General features: G+C 36.3%; 4 protein-coding genes across 5 annotated transcripts; 3 read left to right on the top strand and 1 right to left on the bottom strand.

Moving 5' to 3' along the window:
- The first annotated feature begins 52 nt into the window (after positions 1–52).
- On the top strand, positions 53–2,029 carry LOC148690814 (uncharacterized). Its single transcript, XM_088685662.1, has 3 exons — positions 53–897; positions 1,144–1,195; positions 1,609–2,029. The coding sequence occupies exons 1-3, from the start codon at positions 734–736 to the stop codon at positions 1,804–1,806; spliced, it is 414 nt and encodes a 137-aa protein (XP_088541788.1). The 5' UTR covers positions 53–733; the 3' UTR covers positions 1,807–2,029.
- A 2,032-nt stretch (positions 2,030–4,061) lies between these two features.
- Positions 4,062–7,634, top strand: LOC137747733 (Eukaryotic aspartyl protease family protein). Of its 2 annotated transcripts, none has more exons than XM_068487893.2 (10): positions 4,062–4,640; positions 4,742–4,853; positions 5,339–5,574; positions 5,667–5,891; positions 5,989–6,124; positions 6,226–6,299; positions 6,404–6,503; positions 6,590–6,647; positions 6,900–6,971; positions 7,050–7,634. In XM_068487893.2, exons 1-10 carry the CDS (start codon positions 4,318–4,320, stop codon positions 7,253–7,255), a joined length of 1,542 nt encoding a protein of 513 aa, XP_068343994.2. In that variant the 5' UTR covers positions 4,062–4,317; the 3' UTR covers positions 7,256–7,634. The 2 variants fall into 2 exon arrangements, 1 of the variants encoding a protein (XP_068343994.2); XR_015957317.1 differs by having other exon boundaries at positions 4,085–4,640; positions 6,590–6,667.
- Positions 7,635–11,063: 3,429 nt separating this feature from the next.
- Positions 11,064–14,838, top strand: LOC137734084 (aspartyl protease family protein 1). Its single transcript, XM_068473360.2, has 10 exons — positions 11,064–11,743; positions 12,042–12,177; positions 12,688–12,923; positions 13,042–13,269; positions 13,393–13,528; positions 13,615–13,688; positions 13,769–13,853; positions 13,934–13,997; positions 14,201–14,272; positions 14,366–14,838. The coding sequence occupies exons 1-10, from the start codon at positions 11,421–11,423 to the stop codon at positions 14,590–14,592; spliced, it is 1,581 nt and encodes a 526-aa protein (XP_068329461.2). The 5' UTR covers positions 11,064–11,420; the 3' UTR covers positions 14,593–14,838.
- Positions 14,251–18,734, bottom strand: LOC137715280 (pre-rRNA-processing protein esf1). Its single transcript, XM_068454552.2, has 8 exons — positions 18,055–18,734; positions 17,875–17,949; positions 17,344–17,579; positions 17,088–17,250; positions 16,757–16,882; positions 15,807–16,531; positions 15,272–15,691; positions 14,251–14,736 (listed from the first exon to the last, which is right to left on the bottom strand). The coding sequence occupies exons 1-7, from the start codon at positions 18,559–18,561 to the stop codon at positions 15,418–15,420; spliced, it is 2,106 nt and encodes a 701-aa protein (XP_068310653.2). The 5' UTR covers positions 18,562–18,734; the 3' UTR covers positions 14,251–14,736; positions 15,272–15,417.
- Positions 18,735–19,284: the final 550 nt, after the last annotated feature.

Here is a 19,284-nt window from a genome sequence, read left to right as displayed (position 1 = left end):
ACGCAGTACTACTCGAGAAAATTAAAACACATGACATTGTATAATTGATTTAAGATGCTGTCATAATTTCGTCGATTGTCATTGTGATTTTGTCACAACTTATTTTATTATTATTTTTTAATGAGAAAAAAAAGATCTTCAAAACAAACTCATGACGATAATCTAACTTTAGCCCATCAAAGCTGAAAGTCGGGAAACGACCGTAGGGATAAGATGGACTCCAAAACTTCAAGGAGTTTTGCCTGAAAGGGTTCTAGATAATATTGATATGATGATAAAAATTGGATGAGAAAAAGAATGGTTCAATATTATGGGGATAGAGCAGCAAAAAAACCGTAGAGAAAGAAGGGAAATAGAGGAATATTAGGAGATCAAAAGCCAAGACTTACCCTAACTCCACTCTTGGCCAAGCCTCCACTCCTATACTTGCACGGTTGAACAAAGTCTCCAACCAAAATGTGGTTCCACTTCTCACTAGTTTCTCACTCATCTATCTCTCCCTCTCTTTCTCTCTCCTCTCTCTCTCTCTCTCCTCTGTGTCTTAAATGTGTGGCTAATATTTAAATAAAAGGGGCAGGTTCTTATATATTAATTACCATTTCAATGAGGGTAAGTAAATAAGGCAACAGTTGAAAGTTTTGCAGTCACAAGTTAATCGTTTCCTTTTCTTCTACTTGTGACTTTGATTTTCTTTCTTCCTTCTTGTTTGTTTTGTTTTTTGTTGAAAAAAACTATGCACCAATTAGGTGTGAAGAAAAGCAGCGATCTTCTTCTGGGTTCTGGTTCTGCTGCACAGGCAAACTCTGCCGGCAATGCCCAGCCTCTTTGCCCTAAGCCTCGAAGAGTTGGCCCTGCCATGCCTGAATTCCTCAACCCTATAAGATGTAACAGTCACAGGTTTCATTAGGGTTTTCTTGTTTTTCTTTTGGGCCAATTTAAAATGGTAGTGATTTTCGCGCTCTCTTTTCTTCCCGTGCACTCTTGTTTTAGCTTTTGGATTTAGTAAATTAAGGGCGAAAACAAAGAGAGGAGTTTAGATAGAAAAAACATGAGAGTTCGAAAATCACTATCTACTTAAATTCATGTGTTTTGAAGATGTAAATACCAACTTATGCAGCTCTTGTGTTTATTTTTTGTGACCAGCCAAAAAATTTCCGATGAGAGAAGTGGGGTTCTGAATATGATCAGTGAAAAGGTTGGCATTCATGCTCCTTTATTTTAATTTTGCTTTTTCAACTGTTGTCGTTCGTACTTCGTCTATTCGAGAGTGCTTTTTAAAAGGTTAAAAATGTTTTTGTTAGTGTTGGACCGAAAAATTTAAAATTACTTTTGGGACTTCAAAATCGTTTTCTGAAAAAGAACTATTAGTAGGAAGTACTTCAGGTGTTTTTTTTTTTTTTTTTTTTTTTTTTTTTTTTGCAAAAAACCGAAAATTTAATAAAAATTTCAACGCATTTTTAATAAAAGCGCATCTTAAAAAAAAAAAACTCTTATAATAAAAGTACTTCTTAAATAAACCAACCCCAAACAAGCCCTAAATTTGAACCCATAATTTCGTTCGTGACCAAATGAGTATCTTCTCGTGTTTTTCGAATTGAAATTGTGCAGGAAATATTTGATGGAAGAGAATATGTGTGCACGAAATGCTCACCGGCATGCTACTCAGGCTCTCCACCAGGAAGAACACACAACCCCTTGGTTCATGATGTGCAGTTCCTCCATCAGATGGAGCTTCTCTCTCCATTTACAAGAACAAAACTCTCAGATAAATTTGGTTTAAGTACGACCTCTGCCTCTCCAGTGTGATATATCCTCAGAAAAATTGTGTCCCCAATTTCTTGGAAGAATTGGAGGATTGTGTCCTGAAAGCTTTCAGGGTTCCTTTTTTGTAGTGTGTTAATTTTGTATAAGCTTGTAATTTGTTAGAGTTTAATTTGTGAGTATCAAATTGTAGATATTATGAGATGATTACCCCAAATTTGTCTTGTATATATGATTTTGATAATAATAAGGGCATCTACTTTCAATCTTTTCTTCATGTTAGTTGACGATGTACATGGTTCCCAAAATATTCAAGTTATATATATATATATATATATATATGTATATGTATGTATGTATATATATGTATGTATGTATATATATATATGTATGTATATGTATGTATGTATGTATGTATGTTTGAATGTACCATCTTTTGGTGTTAAAAAAATGATTTTATATGGTGGTTCGAAGTAAAAGCGATTTTTGTTAACTAACAACACTTTTAACTACGTTTCACACAAAATTCGAAGTGTTTTCAAATTATAAAAGCGTTTTATGGAGAAACACATACTAGATACTTCTTTCACAAGCAATTTCAATATGTTTTTTTAAGGTTTATTTTTAATTACGACACATGTACTCTTCCCTAAATCTTATTTTATCCTTTACATTTTATATAGTCTCACTTTACCACATGTACTCGTCCACTGTGTCCACTTTATCCTTAGACTCTATATTGTCACACTTTACCACTTACACTATTTCTCCAATTCCTGCTTTAACATATTCCCATCAAATAAGTTAAAGACTTGTTAAATATGCTAACGTGGGAATAATTTAGTGATCTTAAAACTAAGTTGGCTGTGTGACATATGACATGTTACGTTAGTGGTACCATGGGTAATGAGAGGTGGGTTGGACTCAAATTAGAGTTTGATTTCTCACGACCAAGAGCAAAAAAGACGAATGGAAGGTTGAATATTAAGATTTGTGTGTCAATTTCAAAGTTTTCCCATCTTTTACAAGGATTTAACCCACTAACATAGTTTAAAAGATTAAATTATTTATGTCACGTCAGCACAATTAATGGTTCTTTTAACTTATTGACAAAATAGGTTAAGGTGCGATACTAGAAAATGGTTTGAATATCAAAGTGAAACAATATAGAGTATTAAAGTGTAAGAGATAAATTGGGATACTGAGTGTAGCCATAAAAAAAAATTAATGCTAGGAAAATTAAATTTATAAATAATAATTGCAAATCAAGTATATGGCCCACACTTTGTGTGTGAAAATAATTTTTATTTTTATTTTAAAATGGGAAGGAGAAAGGGAGAAAAAAAGAATGTGAATTAGAGAGAGAATTTTTTTTTTCAAAATTAAAGGATGTTATGCTCACTTTTGAGTGAGGTTTAAAAAAAATTGTAAAATTTAGTTTGTATGAATTTAAAATTTAGGGGAAACTTGATATAAGTCCAATTTTTTAAGCCAATAGTAGGAATAGTCCAGTTTATTAAAATAAGTCCAATTTTTTATATTTAATTATCAATAGTTATATGTTCAATGATAAGATTTATTATAGAAATCAAATTTCTTCCCAATTATCTCTTTGCTTATTTTTTTTTATTTATCTTTTTGTTATTTCTCGTTTTTCCTCCTACTTTAAACCCCATTTGTAGATTTTATTTTTAATTTTTATAATCAACCTATATCACAGGTTAATTATATTTATCTACCTATATGACATATTCTTTTTTTATAATCAACCTGTCACAGATTAATGTGTCTTACTTGTAGGTATGTTATGTTTTTTCTACATTTTAATTAGGTTTCATATCTCACGTATAGGTATTATATACATTCATATATTTGTTACTTGAGTTAGGGTAGAATGTTTTGTAGATAAATTTATGCTAGTATATTAGTATTTTTGTTGTAAGATATTAAATATATTCTTTTGGAGTTGGAAAATGCATAATATTAGAAGATTTTAATTGATTTTTAATATTTTTAGAAAATATAAAATGAGTATAAAAGAAATAAAAACATATAATTAGATAACTGGACTCACTCCTAAAAACACTCTACATTTTTGGACCTGGATCTAAAAGCCCCTTTAATTTATTACCTATGATTTTATTTTTTGGTAGAAGATAAAATTGTCTTTTTATTCTAATTTGATTGACAAAGAGAGCTTTATTAATGTAGTTTTAGATTAACACTTTATCAACGTTTAAGTAATAATTCAAACACCATTTTTATATCATTTAATTTATAAAATTTTATTTATAAATTTTATTTCCTGTCTTCTAAAAATATTGTTATGGTATCGCTCCCTCCAAGAAACCGCGTGACCGTTGAAAAGCTCCTCAGGTGAAGAGAAAAGTGCGCGCAACGCAGTGAGTCACACTGTAATGATCAAGACTTCCAGTGGGTCCCGCCTGCAAAATCCACACTCTTCTTCTTCCACTGTATTCGGATTCAATCGAATTTCATCGTCTCTTTCCCCAATGCAAATCTGTCTAGGGTTTCAGAAAAGATCATCGAACGGAAATGCTTTTTTCCGATCACTGTAAGTTCGTTGTCCTCCTCGTCTTCCTTCTCTCGATCTTGGGCCTCGGGAGCTGCCACGGCCGCATCTTCAGCTTCAAGATGCACCACCGCTTCTCCGACCCCGTGAAGAAGTGGTCCGCCGCCGCCGGAAAACTCACGCCGGCCGAAAATCTCCCGGCGAAGGGAAGCTTCGAGTACTACGCTGAATTGGCCCACCGCGATCGCTTCCTCCGCGGCCGCAACCTCGCACAGAGGGGCGGCGGCACCACTCCGCTGGCTTTCTCTGGCGGCAACTCCACTTTCAAAATCAGCTCCTTGGGATTGTACGTTTCTTTCTCTCAAGTTTCGATTTCTTATTAAATTCTTGAATTGGAGTTTAAATGTTTAATTTAAATTGCTGATTTTAATTATTTAACTTGTGCAGTCTGCATTACACGACAGTGCAATTGGGAACGCCGGGAGTGAAGTTTTTGGTGGCGCTCGACACTGGGAGTGATCTGCTTTGGGTGCCTTGCGAGGGCACAGCTTACGTTCCTGTATGTTTGCACTCACTTGATCACGTTGCAATTTTGGGATTTTTTTTTTTCTTTCTTTATTCCAATTTGTTAAACCCTAAGCCCCAATTGCGGTTTGGAATTGAAATGTTATTGGTTAGAGTGTTAGTTTTGTAAAAAAGAATGAAACTTGTATACTTGCATTTGGGCTGGTCACACACCGGCATTTGGAAAAAAAGAGATTAATCAAATAGTTAGCGAGTGCATACTACGTATTTATTTGTTTAATCAAGTACTTCCTAGAGATGGCAGAGAAAATTCAAATTATAAGTTTAGCAGATTATGCGAAACTTTGTAATTAATCAATGCAAAAAGGCGTAGGCCTTAATGTCGATTTCAAGTACTAAGATGTTGTTGTTATGTAGGGCTTGAGGGACAAGAATTGTGATATCAATTTTCTAATGAGTTCATTTGTTATTACTTCTCCTTTTAGCACTTTAGTAATTAGGTTTCATTTACTATGGCAGGATTTTGAGGTTAGCAAATATGACCCTGAAGGGTCGTCAACAAGCAAAACAGTCAGTTGCAACAGCACTTTGTGTGCACACCGTAAAAGCTGTCTAGGAACATTCAACAATTGCCCTTACACGGTCTCTTATATCTCAGCTGAAACTTCTAGCTCTGGGGTACTGGTAGAGGATGTTCTGCACTTAACAACAGAAGATAATCATCGGAAACTTGTTGATGCATACATTACCTTTGGGTTAGTTCTGTCATCAAGATCTTTGGACTTCTTTCTGTTCCCTTTCTTGTAAGTCTCATGTATGCAGCTGAAAATGCATTGTGAGTGTGCAGTTGTGGGCAGGTGCAAAGCGGCTCTTTCCTGGATGTTGCTGCTCCTAATGGGTTGCTTGGGCTCGGTATGCAAAACATATCTGTTCCTAGTATTTTATCCCGGGAAGGCTTTATATCAGATTCCTTTTCCATGTGTTTCGGACATGATGGGGTTGGGAGAATTAATTTCGGTGACAGGGGGAGTCCAGGACAGGAAGAAACCCCTTTTAATTACAACCCATCACAGTAAGTGGTAACTTCTCAGATACTTGAAATTGATTTTTTATGAGATATTTTCCTGAAAAGAGGTTTTAATATTTATATGCTCTGATGCATATCACAGTCCAACGTATAACATCACCGTAACTCAAATTCGATTGGGGACAGATCTTGTAGACATCGAATTCACAGCTATTTTTGATTCTGGAACATCTTTCACATACTTGGGTGACCCATCTTATTCAAATCTTTCAGAGAGTGTAAGCATTAAGTCTTCTAGTTAATATCAGTATGTTGAACAATAGAACATCAATTTGTACTTAAACACAACTAAGTAATTGATGCTTTATGACTTTTGCAGTTCAATTCACAGGCTCGAGATAAGCGTCGCCCACCTGATTCGAGGATCCCATTTGAATATTGTTATGATATGAGGTTTACATAAACTTTTTTTTTTTTCTGTATTTTCTTTTAGCCGTACTTCCAACTTCGAATTCTTTTTCTATTATTCACAAGAAGTTCTTTCTTTCATTGTGCAGTCCTGATGCAAATACTAGTTTGATACCTAGTCTCAGTTTAACCATGAAAGGTGGAAGCCAGTTTGCAGTCTATGATCCGATAATTGTCATATCCACTCAGGTATTGCTTTGTTCTTATTTTTTTTCCCTGGTGTTATTTATCATTTCCTGAGAATGGTTATTATCTTCCGTGCAAATGATTTGCAGAGTGAGCTGTTATATTGCCTGGCCGTTGTGAAGAGTGCGGAACTAAATATAATTGGGCGTAAGTCTTTGAATTTACAGGTCATTTTGAATTCTTTTGGCTATGAAAGCAAGTCTTTAAATTTACAGGTCATTTAAATTCTTTTGGCTATGAAAGCTCATTCCTAGTTGACCATTTCTCAGTTGTTGGGCACAAATCAGCTACTGCAACTTTCTCTCTCAGATCAACAGTCCACTCTAATATAAGTGTCCTAGTGGCTTTTGTTTTGCTGTTACATGTTGGCTTATGCTTAAGTTGTTGCTCTTTGTGCAGAAAACTTCATGACTGGCTACCATGTTGTGTTTGACCGAGAAAAATTCGTTTTGGGCTGGAAGAAGTTTGACTGTAGGTGTTAATCCCGTTTATGCACTCAGCTTTTCGCAATGCCTTATTGCATAACCGAATTTTTGGACCTTAATGCAGGTTACGACGTCGAGGACCATACTAACTTACCTTCTGAACCGCACTCTAGCACTGTGCCTCCAGCTGTTGCTGCTGGGCTTGGTAACCATTCTAATCCGGAATCAACGAAAAAGGCCAGGAATAGACAGGCTTCAGTTGCGTCTCTGCCTTACCATAGCCATTCTTCTCTGATTTATTTTGTCATCCTCCTTTTCCTACTACTGTAGCTTTTATGCGGCCGTCTTTTTTTCTGGTCAGTTACACTTCCATAGTGTAAACCGATTTAGATAATGTCCTCTTACCATATATTAGATTTAAATCCTCTCTAATCCGTCCCACTTTACGCTACGATTGGGATAATCTTGAGCATGCCAAGATCGATTACGCTACGATTGGGATAATCTTGAGCATGCCAAGATCGATTCCCCCCATATTGTTTAGCCCTTCCTCATGTAGCATAGGCATTTGCACATTATTGTTGTAGCTGAATATTTTACAGAGTTCAAGAGATCCAGTTCGTTGAACAGACAGTTATACTGCACATGTTTCAGTCACCTTGTAAAATTGCAATATTGTAGATGGCATGTGAATTTACAGTTCCCAAAATCCCAGGGCAGGATCTCCGGCTTATTTTATCAACAATTATCGTTTATCGTTTATGAGATTTGAACTCAGGAACTCCAACAAAGTCCCGCCGTAGTCTATCATGCACTGGTGGATTGGAAAATCTCTATTTTAGATGCAGTTGTTGGAATCTTGTGCGTGCATGCTTGTGCCATTAAAAAAAAATGGTAATTAGTTCCGATTGCCAGGGCAGAGAAAAAGAGGTTGTAATTAAAAATAAAAAATAAAAAATAATTGGACTGAGGCACAACTCATAGACCTTCATAACGCTGTATAGGTTGACTTGGTCACATAAAAACTTTATCTTTGAATAAGAATTGGCCGAGGGCAAATAATAGGAGTGATTGGTGGTGAAAAAATTGATTCATATAAATTTGACCAAGAAAAAGAGGTCTCTTTATCTTTTATTGTGTGTGTGCACATCACGTGCAACTTTTGAATGAAAATCTTGATTCTGACTGATGTTGCCAACAAGCTTTGGTCAAATGAGTATGATCAATTGTTTCTTTTACCACATGGATGATTAGTTTAAACTTTATTTTTGAGTGGGGTGGATGAATAAAGATTAGGAGAGTGATTGATGGTAAAAGATTTGAGTCATATGTCTCCATTCAAGCTTTTGAGAAAAAGCAAGTCATAACTTTTTATCTTTCTATCTAGTTCCTTTGATAATATTTTTGCTCAATGCCCTCAAGTGCTTGGTGGTGCTCACCACCTTATTTATTACCATTGGATGAGTTCAAATCCAATTCGTGAGATGAAGCATCAAATGATTTGCACAGTTGTCGCGCAAATTTCTAAATGCGTGTAGCAGATAGACACAAATTTCAAATTTAAACTCATTCAATGATAATAAATAAGGTCGTGAGCATTACCATCACTTAAAGCTGATGAGCAAAAATGCACCTGATTCCTTTTTGTATCATCCATATGTTTTGGTTGAGGTGTCCTTTTTGTATCATCCATATGTTTTGGTTGAGGTGTCAATTAAAGGTGTCAATTGGACACAGATGAAATTGAAATTTCGTTTGAGGAGATGGTGAAAGGTCGGTCTAAAGCCATTTGCCAGGTCAAGTTTGCACTGCTATGCTTTTCCTACTTTCTCAAATCTCCTCTTGGCTTTGTTAGATTGGTGTGAAATTGTCAATGTGGTCATTTTTTATTGGCGACTTGCATGCTAGAATTCTAGAGGAGGAAAGTTCCAAGCACCTTTTGCGGCTTAATTGCCCCCGTTTTTCATGGCATTCATACGAAAGCTCTATGCAAATGAGTCTTTACAAAACTTACCTCCTAACGATCGAGAGTCGAATTTAAAATCTCGTACTTATAAGTGGGGAGAAGTACACTTAAACTATGCTTTTCAAAAATGTTCTTCTTGAATTAGATGCTAAAGAAGCAATTTATCTTCATGTTAGATTAGTGAAATGGGGAAAATGAGACTATTGTGAAAGAGATGATCTTATGCAGAAGTTTCATGGTTTTTTTACGTGTCAATGGAGGTATCGAGTTTCCAATATACTAACACATTCGATAGTGACGTTTGCACTTACATCGAATGAGTTCCTACTTTGATTGAGGAGGAGCTAGTTTGGTTAATCCCATCGATGATGTGGGGAATGGTTAATTTTGCTTTATGTTGTTGGTTTTTGCTAGTAGTTTTGTCACATAGCGTGCAATTTTTTTTCTTCATCGGATTTTCTTCCTTTTGAGGACTATGTCGCAAGGTTTGATGATATCGTTGCATATTTGTTTTATTAGCTTTGAACTTTGCATAAAAACAGAAAATATATTATTATGTCCGACTTGACTATACTAAATTTTGCAATAATAAGAAAGAGAAATTGTGTTAGTGATAGTTAAATATCCAAAGTGGTTAGATATAAAATCATTAATTCCAATATTTTCTATAAAACTAGCAACATATTAGCTTGGACAAATGTTTGGTTTGAGTCATTGATCCAATAATTTAAAATAAAGTAGGAATTAAGGCAACCTATAAATATTTTGTTCAATGTTTCAAAGCCTTGATTTTGGACACGTGGCTTCGAAATGGCGTGTGATTAAATGAGCTTTCAAATTATGACTTCAAAGTCAATATCTTTTTGCTTATATTTTTTATACTATTATTATTATTAGCATATGGGCATATATAAAATGTGTAAGAAAAAATTTTATTTTTGTTTTTGAAATAGAACGAGAGAGGAAGAGAGTGATAGAGATTGTGGGAGTTCGAAGTTTTTTTTATTATTTTATTTTATTTTTAATTTTAATTAGAGATATGTTAGGATTACATGTAGGTGATGCTTTGAAAAAAGAAAAACAGCAAAATTTGGTTGTATGAAATTACATTTCTACCCCATATTTCTTAACCATGTTCTATTTTAATTAGAGGGTTAAACTGGTAATTTCATAGGATTTTAGTTGACAATTAGTGTTTTATTAATTAGTAGAGATTATTAATCTTTCTGGTAATGTGATGTCTGTCTTTACCCAACCGACCTCTTAATCAGTTTACCTTCCCATTCACACCCTCAAATTTCTCTCTTCTTGTCTAACCGCCCCTCAACTTTCATGTTATTCATTAATTCCCCAACTCATTTTTTTTCACAACTGTTAATTTAGGTTCCTTCATTTTATTTTCTTTAGGATAAATCAATGCAATTAGAACTCAATGAAACGACATCATTCAAATCCTTGAACTTTTGAACTTATTCAATTCAAAAATAAAAATAAAAAAGATGTATAGAACGAGAAAACGAAGTGCGAAATGATTCTATAATTTTCATCATACTTTTGTTTATTTGATTCGTTATGTCAAAGTATTTTAGTCAAACAATTTGCATTTCTCCTAATATTTTTAGACTAAAGACATGCAATTTCTCCTAATATTTTTATGGTATGCATAAACCCAAGGTCCACTCAATAAATACATGCAAAAATCTAAACTTCTTTTTTATCGGATGGTATGTTAATTTAATCCAAATTACTGAAAAGTAACTTAAATTTCAATACACAAAATGGAGCATACTGCTATAGCTAACTTGGTTAAGCATCCTAAATACACGGTAGAAAATACCAAACTTTGGATAAGTAGAATCTTTAGTAGGGAGGGCTCTGGCAATTAGAGAAATGCTAATGAGACTATTAAAAAAAAAAAACTCTTTATGGACTCTCTGACAATTCGTGTTTTTTGCCTGTTTTTCTTGCCAACATTATAAAAATGTGCTACGTATATTAAATAAAGCTACTTAGTATTACGGTTTAGTGATATTATTTTTCATTTGTAAGTTAGATGTATTAGCTTCAATTTTCACCATAGACGAATTTGAGCCATGTTATTTCTAGATCATTCTGAGACTTAGTCCACCATCCTGCCATTTTATTATAAATAATTTTGTTTGTTAAAAAAATATATTAAATTGAGATATACGTTGGATCATGATCCATAATTACGAAAATCAAGTGGATATTCATGGCGAATATTATCATCCCAACTTCCCAAAGTTTCCAAGAATTTGTGTAAAAGAACGGACCCCACAAACCCGCGATTTCGTCTAACACTGACCAAACTTAAAAAACCACCCAAGCCTCTGTCTCTCTCTGTCTCTCTCTCCCCTGTCAGCTGCCGGCTTGGGTCATTGGGTCTGTTTCAACGCATCGCCGTCCACCCAGTATAAACCCATTTCATCACATATCTCTGTTTCCCACTCATGCCTCCCAACCCAATTCACCAAAACCTCTGTTTCTCTCTCTAGAATCGTCTCAGCCATGGCGGCCTGGACTTGCACAGCTTCTTCCAGCTTCTCCGCAGCTCGTCTCTTACTGTTTTTCTTCGTATCGGGTTTGGCTTGTCGGACCTGTTTCGGACTCGGGTCGTACGGGTTCGATATCCACCACCGCTTCTCGGATCCCGTCAAGGCAATTCTGGGTTCCGATGAGCTGCCGGAGAAGGGGAGCTCCGGGTACTACGCTGCTATGGCCCACCGAGACCGATTGGTTCGCGGCCGCCATCTATCCACCGCCGACAATCAAACGACGCCGCTTGCTTTTGAATACGGAAAGATCACTTATCGGATTGGTGCTTTTGGACAGTAAGCACTTTTCACCCATTATTCCCCTTAAAGTTCATATTTTTTGGTGTTTAAATTGATATGGTTTTTTTTTTATTTTTTATTTTTTTATTTTTATTTTTTTTTAAATTTAAATTGTTGAATTCTTCCTGCGGTCCTAATATTTTACAAAAAAAAAAAAAAAAAAAAAAAAAAATCAAACAAACAAACAAACCCGCAAATTTGTTTTCCTCTTTGCACAAAACCCATATATTTGATTCCTCAGAAGAAAATTGTACATAAAGTGTTTGAATTTTTGTTTTTTGGGTTGAAATTTCAGTCTGCATTATGCAAATGTATCTATTGGGACGCCGAGCACATCATATCTTGTGGCGTTGGACACGGGCAGCGATTTGCTTTGGTTGCCATGTGATTGCAGCAGCTGCGTCCTCGGCATCAAGTTTTCGAATGGATCTGTATGTGAACTGAATCTGAATCACAATTATTTTTGTTTGCCTTTTCTTGAATTTTACACGATTTGTGAATTTGATGCATTTTTACTTCAAAATTTTGTTGCTTGGAGTACTTTGACTGGTCATTGCTTCGAGTTGACTTCGCGGTTTTGTTGGTTTGTGATAATTTCCATTAGTTTGTGAAATTTGCTCTGGGAATAAGTACTAAAACTCGATTCAAGCATGTAACTTTATCATCGTCGGTGTTGAGTTGATTGAGTACTGGCGTGTCTTTAGGGTGAATGTTTCTTGGGCAACAAAATAGCATTGTTTTCTCGAACGCTTCTGGTTGCATCGTTAATTTGTAGTGTTAGATTTGCATCTTGCGGTTTCTAAAACTATCTACCAGGCATAGTGTTAGAAGGATGGACTAACATTGCTAGTGCTTTTGGTCCCTACGTGGATCCATAGGGAAGATGCTCTTATTGTATTGATTTTATTGACAATTAACTCTTGAGCTCTTCTATCAACCAGGTAGTAGAATTTGAAATCTACAGCCCTAATAATTCATCTACAAGCAAAAGGATTTCTTGCAACAACACGATTTGTTCACAACGGCAACGCTGTGCTTCACCAAGTGGTGATTGTCGTTACAGGATTGAGTATCTGTCTAATGGTACCTCATCTGCTGGGGTCTTGGTAGAGGATGTTTTGCACCTATCTACTGATGATGCTCAACAAAAAGATGTACCTGCACGGATTGCCTTTGGGTGGGTAATTTTTTCACTGCTTTGCCACAAAAAAATATAGGGTAGTAATTCGAAGTCTAAACATGCCAATTTTAATTGGTTAGCACACTTGTGATGTTTGTGTGCTACTCTATTGCAGTTGTGGTAAGGTGCAGACTGGTATATTTTTGGACGGTGCAGCTCCCAATGGTCTGTTAGGGCTTGGTATGGAAGACGTATCCATTCCTAGCATTTTAGCGGGACAGGGGCTTGCTTTGAATTCTTTTTCCATGTGTTTTGGACTGGACGGAATTGGGAGAATCAGATTTGGTGATAATGGAAGCCAAGGCCAAGCAGAAACACCATTCAATCGTCATAGCCATTCATAGTAAGAGCTCCCTCTAAATAACCATGTACTGATGACAAGTTTACAAGTTTCACAAGTTAACTACTTCGGTCTTTGATATCATCCCAGTTGTACTAATCTTTTCCTGTTCGAACTTGTTGCCAGTCCAACTTACAACATTACTATCACTCAAATAGCCATCGGAAAAAGTGTTACTGATCTCGAATTCTATGCAATTTTTGACTCTGGTACCTCATTTACATACCTAAATGATCCAGCTTACACGCAGATTACTGAGAGCGTAAGTAGTTCAAATTCAGTTTTTCATAATATTATCTTTTTGTATCTTCTTTATTGTATAGTCTTTGTAACTGTGTCATTTTTCAGTTTAACTCTGTGCTAAAAAATAGTCGGCGTCCAAAGGATTCATATATTCCTTTTGAATATTGTTATGACATAAGGTAATTTCTTTCAGAACATAAAACTTTGTAGCAACTTTCTCTTTCTGAGCCTTCAGGCACTGACTTAACTTTGTGTGCAGTCCAAATCAAACGGTGAACCTGACAATGAAAGGTGGAAAGCAGTATTCTATCCTCGATCCGCTAGTAACTGTATCCAATTCTTCGGTAAGTTGCCACTTTTCGTATTTCTTATATATCCTGCTCCTTCATCATGTCATGCTAAACTTTACCATTCCAATCTCCAGGATGAATCGACATTGTTCTATTGCCTGGGTCTCGTCAAAAGTGGAGATGTTAACATCATTGGACGTGAGTATCTCTTTCTAAATATCTGTCATTATCTTGCAACTGGCATTCAAGATCATGTAATAGTTGATTTTCAAATCAGATTTCATAAAACCTTCGTAACGAATGGTTAAAGCCCTTACACCCCCTTAACCATCACTGGCATTCAAATGAACTTGTACATGTTTGCTTCAACCGTTGCTTACAACATTGATTTATTCCTGCAGAAAACTTCATGACGGGTTATCGCGTAATTTTTGACCGTGAGAAGATGGTATTGGGTTGGAAGGAATCCAATTGTGAGTCCTAATTCCACCATTTCAAATCAAATATGAACAACGTTTTCCTCATTATCTTCTTCAGTGACAATAACGAAACATTTTTCTTTTCAGGTTACAGCGTTGAGGAGACCGTCACTCTTCCTATCAGCCCATCGAAATCTCCGGCCACATCCCTGTCCCCGTCTCCGAATGCATCCCCAACAAACTTCAACCCGGAAGCCACAGCAGGGAATAGCAATACTTCTAGCATACCGGCATCAACTTATTCACCCAAATTGAAGAACTCCATCGCTTTTGCAATCACTGTCGTTCTTTTCGTACTTTTCACCCTTGTTTGATCATTCTTTGCCTTTCTGTAACATATCTATAATTGATAGGCATTTGTTTTGGAGGTAGAATATACACAGCGATTCGGAAGTTGTTGACGTTCTATTTGTGGGTTAAATTGGGAGGCGGTGCATAGGCATCATTGATTTCTGTTACTGCAATAAATCGTCATCAACATATTATTAGCACATGGGATTGTACATATGATTTTAAATATGACCACAGATACTAAATATATTATTTGTTGGTTAAAGTAATACATGGTTTTTGTTTTTGGTTTCTCTTTATACTAATCATTTTCAAGAGTTATTTGAAGTGCGGACTAGTAATTTAATACGGCGTTAAACCATTCAGTTGGTCCATTTCACGACCATCACTTCAAAAATTCATCTAAATTGAGCGTTGTAACTAAAAGCATTCCGAATTGAGAGAATTTAAAAATAAAATTTAAAAAAAAAAAAAGAAAAGCTCTTTCAACTTTCAAGTTGCAATAATAAAAAAAATTAAAAAAATCAGTACAAATTATAAAGTATTGTAAAACAGGCTCAAAAAAGCAAGTCATATTGTATTAAATTACTAACTAATTAGCACCGAATCATTATCATATATGAAAATATGGATAAATATAAGAAAAGCAAATTTCCCATCCAATTTTAATCTTATAAAAACAGAATACGAGCCAAAACTTACGTTATCTTCAATTCTTCATAATTTCTCTTTTTCTCTTCCGAATGACACAATCTTCGACAACAATTCAACCAAGTGCAGCTAACTATCACGGAGTTGATGAAGATGTCGAACAGACTCATCTCAAGTTAACAACGCTTTCAGTCTTGTTAAACTTTGGTCTTTTTCTGTTTCTTCGCCGGTTGGGCCAACCTTGGGGCCTCCTGCTTATCTCTCCTTTCCTTTTTCCCTTTGGACTTCAAATTTTCTTCTTTCTTTGGCGTCGTACCTTGGAAGGTCTGGGACTTCATCATGATCGATTTAATTAATGATGATTTATCTATCTTTGATGGTGAAACATCGGATTTCATTTCCTTTTCTGGCACTTCTTCTCGGCCACCCTCTGACTGTCTCAGTGCTACCTGCCGAGCATAAGCTGCACTCCTGCAAACACCAAACCACAACAAATACATATAACTAAACAGTTGCAGCCTATTAATTAAGTAGCACATGTTAGGGCAAATACTTCTGACAGCAAGTAAAAACTCGAGGGAGATACCTCTTGAACTGCGGATCTGTCGGATCCAGAGCAAAGCGTGGTGAGGTGAAGAGTGCTGAAAACCGTGGATCTTCAAAATCAACGGTTGGTAATTTATCCTCTTCTAGAACCTCTTTACCCTTATTTCCCTTTGTCTTTTTACGTTTCAAATTGTAGCCCTTTGGCCCTGCATCTGCTCCATTGTCATCAGCAAGTAATAGCTCGAGCTCATTTCTGCTTGCTTCTGCTTCCCTATCATCTTGCTGTTGCTTTTCATCCTTTTTACTTTTACCTTGGGATACTTTCTTAGTTTTTTTGACTGAAGGCTCTTCCATAAAGAAATCATCTGGTCCCTCTGCTGCCTCTTGATCAGTGTCACTACCCTCATCCTCTGATGAGTCCTCCGATTTATTTTTCCTATTCTTCCTTTTCTCACGTCTTTTTCTGAGATAGGACTCCCAAACTGTTTCTGATCCCTTATCTTTCTTTTCTAGGATGCGCTTGCTTATATCTTCTAAGCCAGTATTAAAAGTGATCTCCATATCCTGGTCATTGTCTTCACCATCTCCTTCTGATGCATCTCCATCTCCTTCCCCTTCGCCATCTCCAGACAGGAGTAATGCACGGTACATATCTCGTTTTTTACTCTTTTTATCGGTCTTGTGCTCTGCAGCATCATCATTCTCCTCCCAATCACTTTCACTCTCATCAGAAGCCAAATACTCCTTCAGTTCCAATTCAGAAAGCTACAGGTAAACCAACGTCAAATTAGCTAGAAGCAAACAGTACAAGAAGTTAGGTTTTTTTAACATAAGTTTATAGTTGATTTCCATTGTTTATTCGGATCAATGCGACAGAATGCCCATTCAGTCCTTAATAATGAAAGAGAAGAATGCATGCAGCTAGATATGAACTCTATTAACAAATGACGTAAATTGCAAGCAATGTTCACTTAGATAAATTATCCTAACCTGATCATCAGTGAATTTCCGTTTCAAGGTCTTGCGTCCAGGCTCATCCTCATCCCAAGAAATATCAATTTTACTATGTTGCAGAGCTTGAGTCTGGAAATCCAAACCCACGTAGCTCGCAGGCACCTGACAAAGGCCAAAGACTTCACAATCACTCCTACATTTACGAGAAAATTCAATTCATTTCCTTTTTGTTTAAAAGAAATTCACATTCCAGAAAAAAAAAAAACATGAAAATACACGAGTTGCACATAACTCTTCTTCTTTTATTACAGACAGACTAGACTTATTTCTCTCTATACACTTATAAATGACTGGTTGAAACGTATACCTCTGTCGCAACATCACGGGGTGGGTGTTTAAATTCCATCGAGTCAGGGATGAACCTTAAATCAAGTTTATTCGATGATCTTTCAAACTCAACTCCATCACAATTCTTGTAGAGGTAATCTGCTGTGGCAATTGAGTCACATTCCACAACAGCAAAATAATACCTGGAAATAAAGTTATACCCACAATCCATAAATGAACATATACTTTAGAGACAAAACATAAATCATTATCACAAAATAACAACAATTAACCACCTTAGCCTGCTTTTCTCATAAGCACGCATTTTCTGAGCAATAAGCTCCTCATCATCATTGTCAGCGTTGTCATCTTCATCACTTTTCTCATTTTCATCATCAAATAGGCCAACAGGACCACGAAGTTCTTCCTCTTTCATACGCTGGAGTCCAAACTCAGACGGATAGACAGTCACAGATTTCATTTGTCCACCTCTGGGAAGAAATGACCTCAACACTGCATACAAGTCAACAGCCTACACGAAACACAATGAATTTTTCAGCTGCTGAAAGAACCTTAAAGACAAAGTAACAGTACTCAGCTCAAAAAGCTCTTACTCGAACATCTCATACAAAGTGTGCAGTCCAAAATTACAAGTTATCATGAAAATTCATTTAGTACCCAAATTTCGTCGAAAATTTACACAATCTCCAGACCCAATGGCTCAAAAATAACAAATTATGTTGCTTTTCCAATGTCACTTAATAATTATATAACGAATTCAACCTAGAGCATCCAACAACTAAAAACAACCAATCCAGAATACATACCTTCACATGCCTCCAATCCAGGTTAACAATAGCAAGTCTGTGAGTCTCCTTCTCAATTTCTGGTATATGTTCCGCCTGCTCGTAAATTAAATCAATTAACCAAAATGTAGCAACATTTTCTTCCAAATTACAATTAATTAAGGCCTAACTATACTCACAAAAACAATTAACAATAACTACCTCAATTCCAGGCGCTCCGTCCGAAAAAACCACCTCCTCATCTTCGTATCCATCATCGGTGTCGGTATCTGTCGTCGTATCCGAGCCACCACTCGCCACGCCATCCTCCGATTCCTCTCCGTCGAGCTCCTCCACTTCCTCACTCTCTTCCTCCTCATCTTCCTCTTCCTTTTCCTCTTTCAATTTTGCCTTAGCTTTGTCTTCCTCTTCGGACTTGACCTTATCTCCGTCGTCCTCCTCTATCCGGTAGTACTGCCGAAGCGAGTTTCCCTCATCGAGCTTCTTCGGCTTGCCTCGCTTGTCCAGCGGCGCCGACGACGAGCTGAACCGCTTGTCCGTGAACATCCGGTTGAACCGCGAGTCAATCTCGACCTTCGCCTTGTGCTTGGGAACGTTCTGGAACCTCGGGTCCCATTGCACGGACGAAAACCGAGGATCGGCGATGATGTTCTCATCGTCGCATTTGGATTCTTTGAGCTTGTTCTTGTTCTTCTTGTTCTTCCCCATAGAACATCATCGCCTTTGGATTCTTTGAGATTGTTTATGTTCTTCCCCATCGTGGCGGCGTAGACGGTTGTTGTTGGGCGGTTGAAGGTGGCGCGGGTCACGGCGGGTGTGGGATTTCAGTGGCGGCCTTATGAGAGGCTTAAGATTTAACGGTCCTCCCCCTCCTAGGGTTTAAAGTTTAAAAGAAAAAAAGGAAAAATAAAAGAAATTTTCAGCTGAATTGCGGTGGACTATGATGACGCCCACTGGAAATTGTAAGCCCAACTTGAGATTCTACTTTAAAAAGTCCAACTTCAAGGAGTTAAATTATGTCATGCGATAGTGTTGAGTTTTAAAAATTAGAGTAATAATATTCATACCATCTTTTTATATCATATTTTTATACCACCTTAGGTGGCATCTGATGTGGACAATTATATCATTTGAAAAATTTGTAAAACCCAAGGAAAGGAAGGAGAAAGACTCATCGTATACCACAATAATCATTTAATTAACTAGTTTTTCTTGACTATTAGTTTATTAAATAATGAACAAAATTTAAAAATCTGATTAATTCAAATAATGTGAATGTCCACATTAAATGCTACCTAAAATGGTATGAAAATGTGGTACAAAAACATAGTATAAATATCATTACTCTAAAAATTATCAAATTGAGGCAAGTTAGAGGGTGTTATGTACTCGTTGTGTCCATTAACCAGTGTTGTTATTATCTAGAAGGAT

The sequence above is a fragment of the Pyrus communis genome, chromosome 15 (assembly GCF_041283825.1).
Source record: "Pyrus communis isolate YQ-2024b chromosome 15, ASM4128382v1, whole genome shotgun sequence".
In the NCBI taxonomy this organism is placed as follows: Eukaryota; Viridiplantae; Streptophyta; class Magnoliopsida; order Rosales; family Rosaceae; genus Pyrus; species Pyrus communis.
Note: the sequence above shows the minus strand (reverse complement) of the source record. Positions and strands in the feature narration are given on the sequence as shown.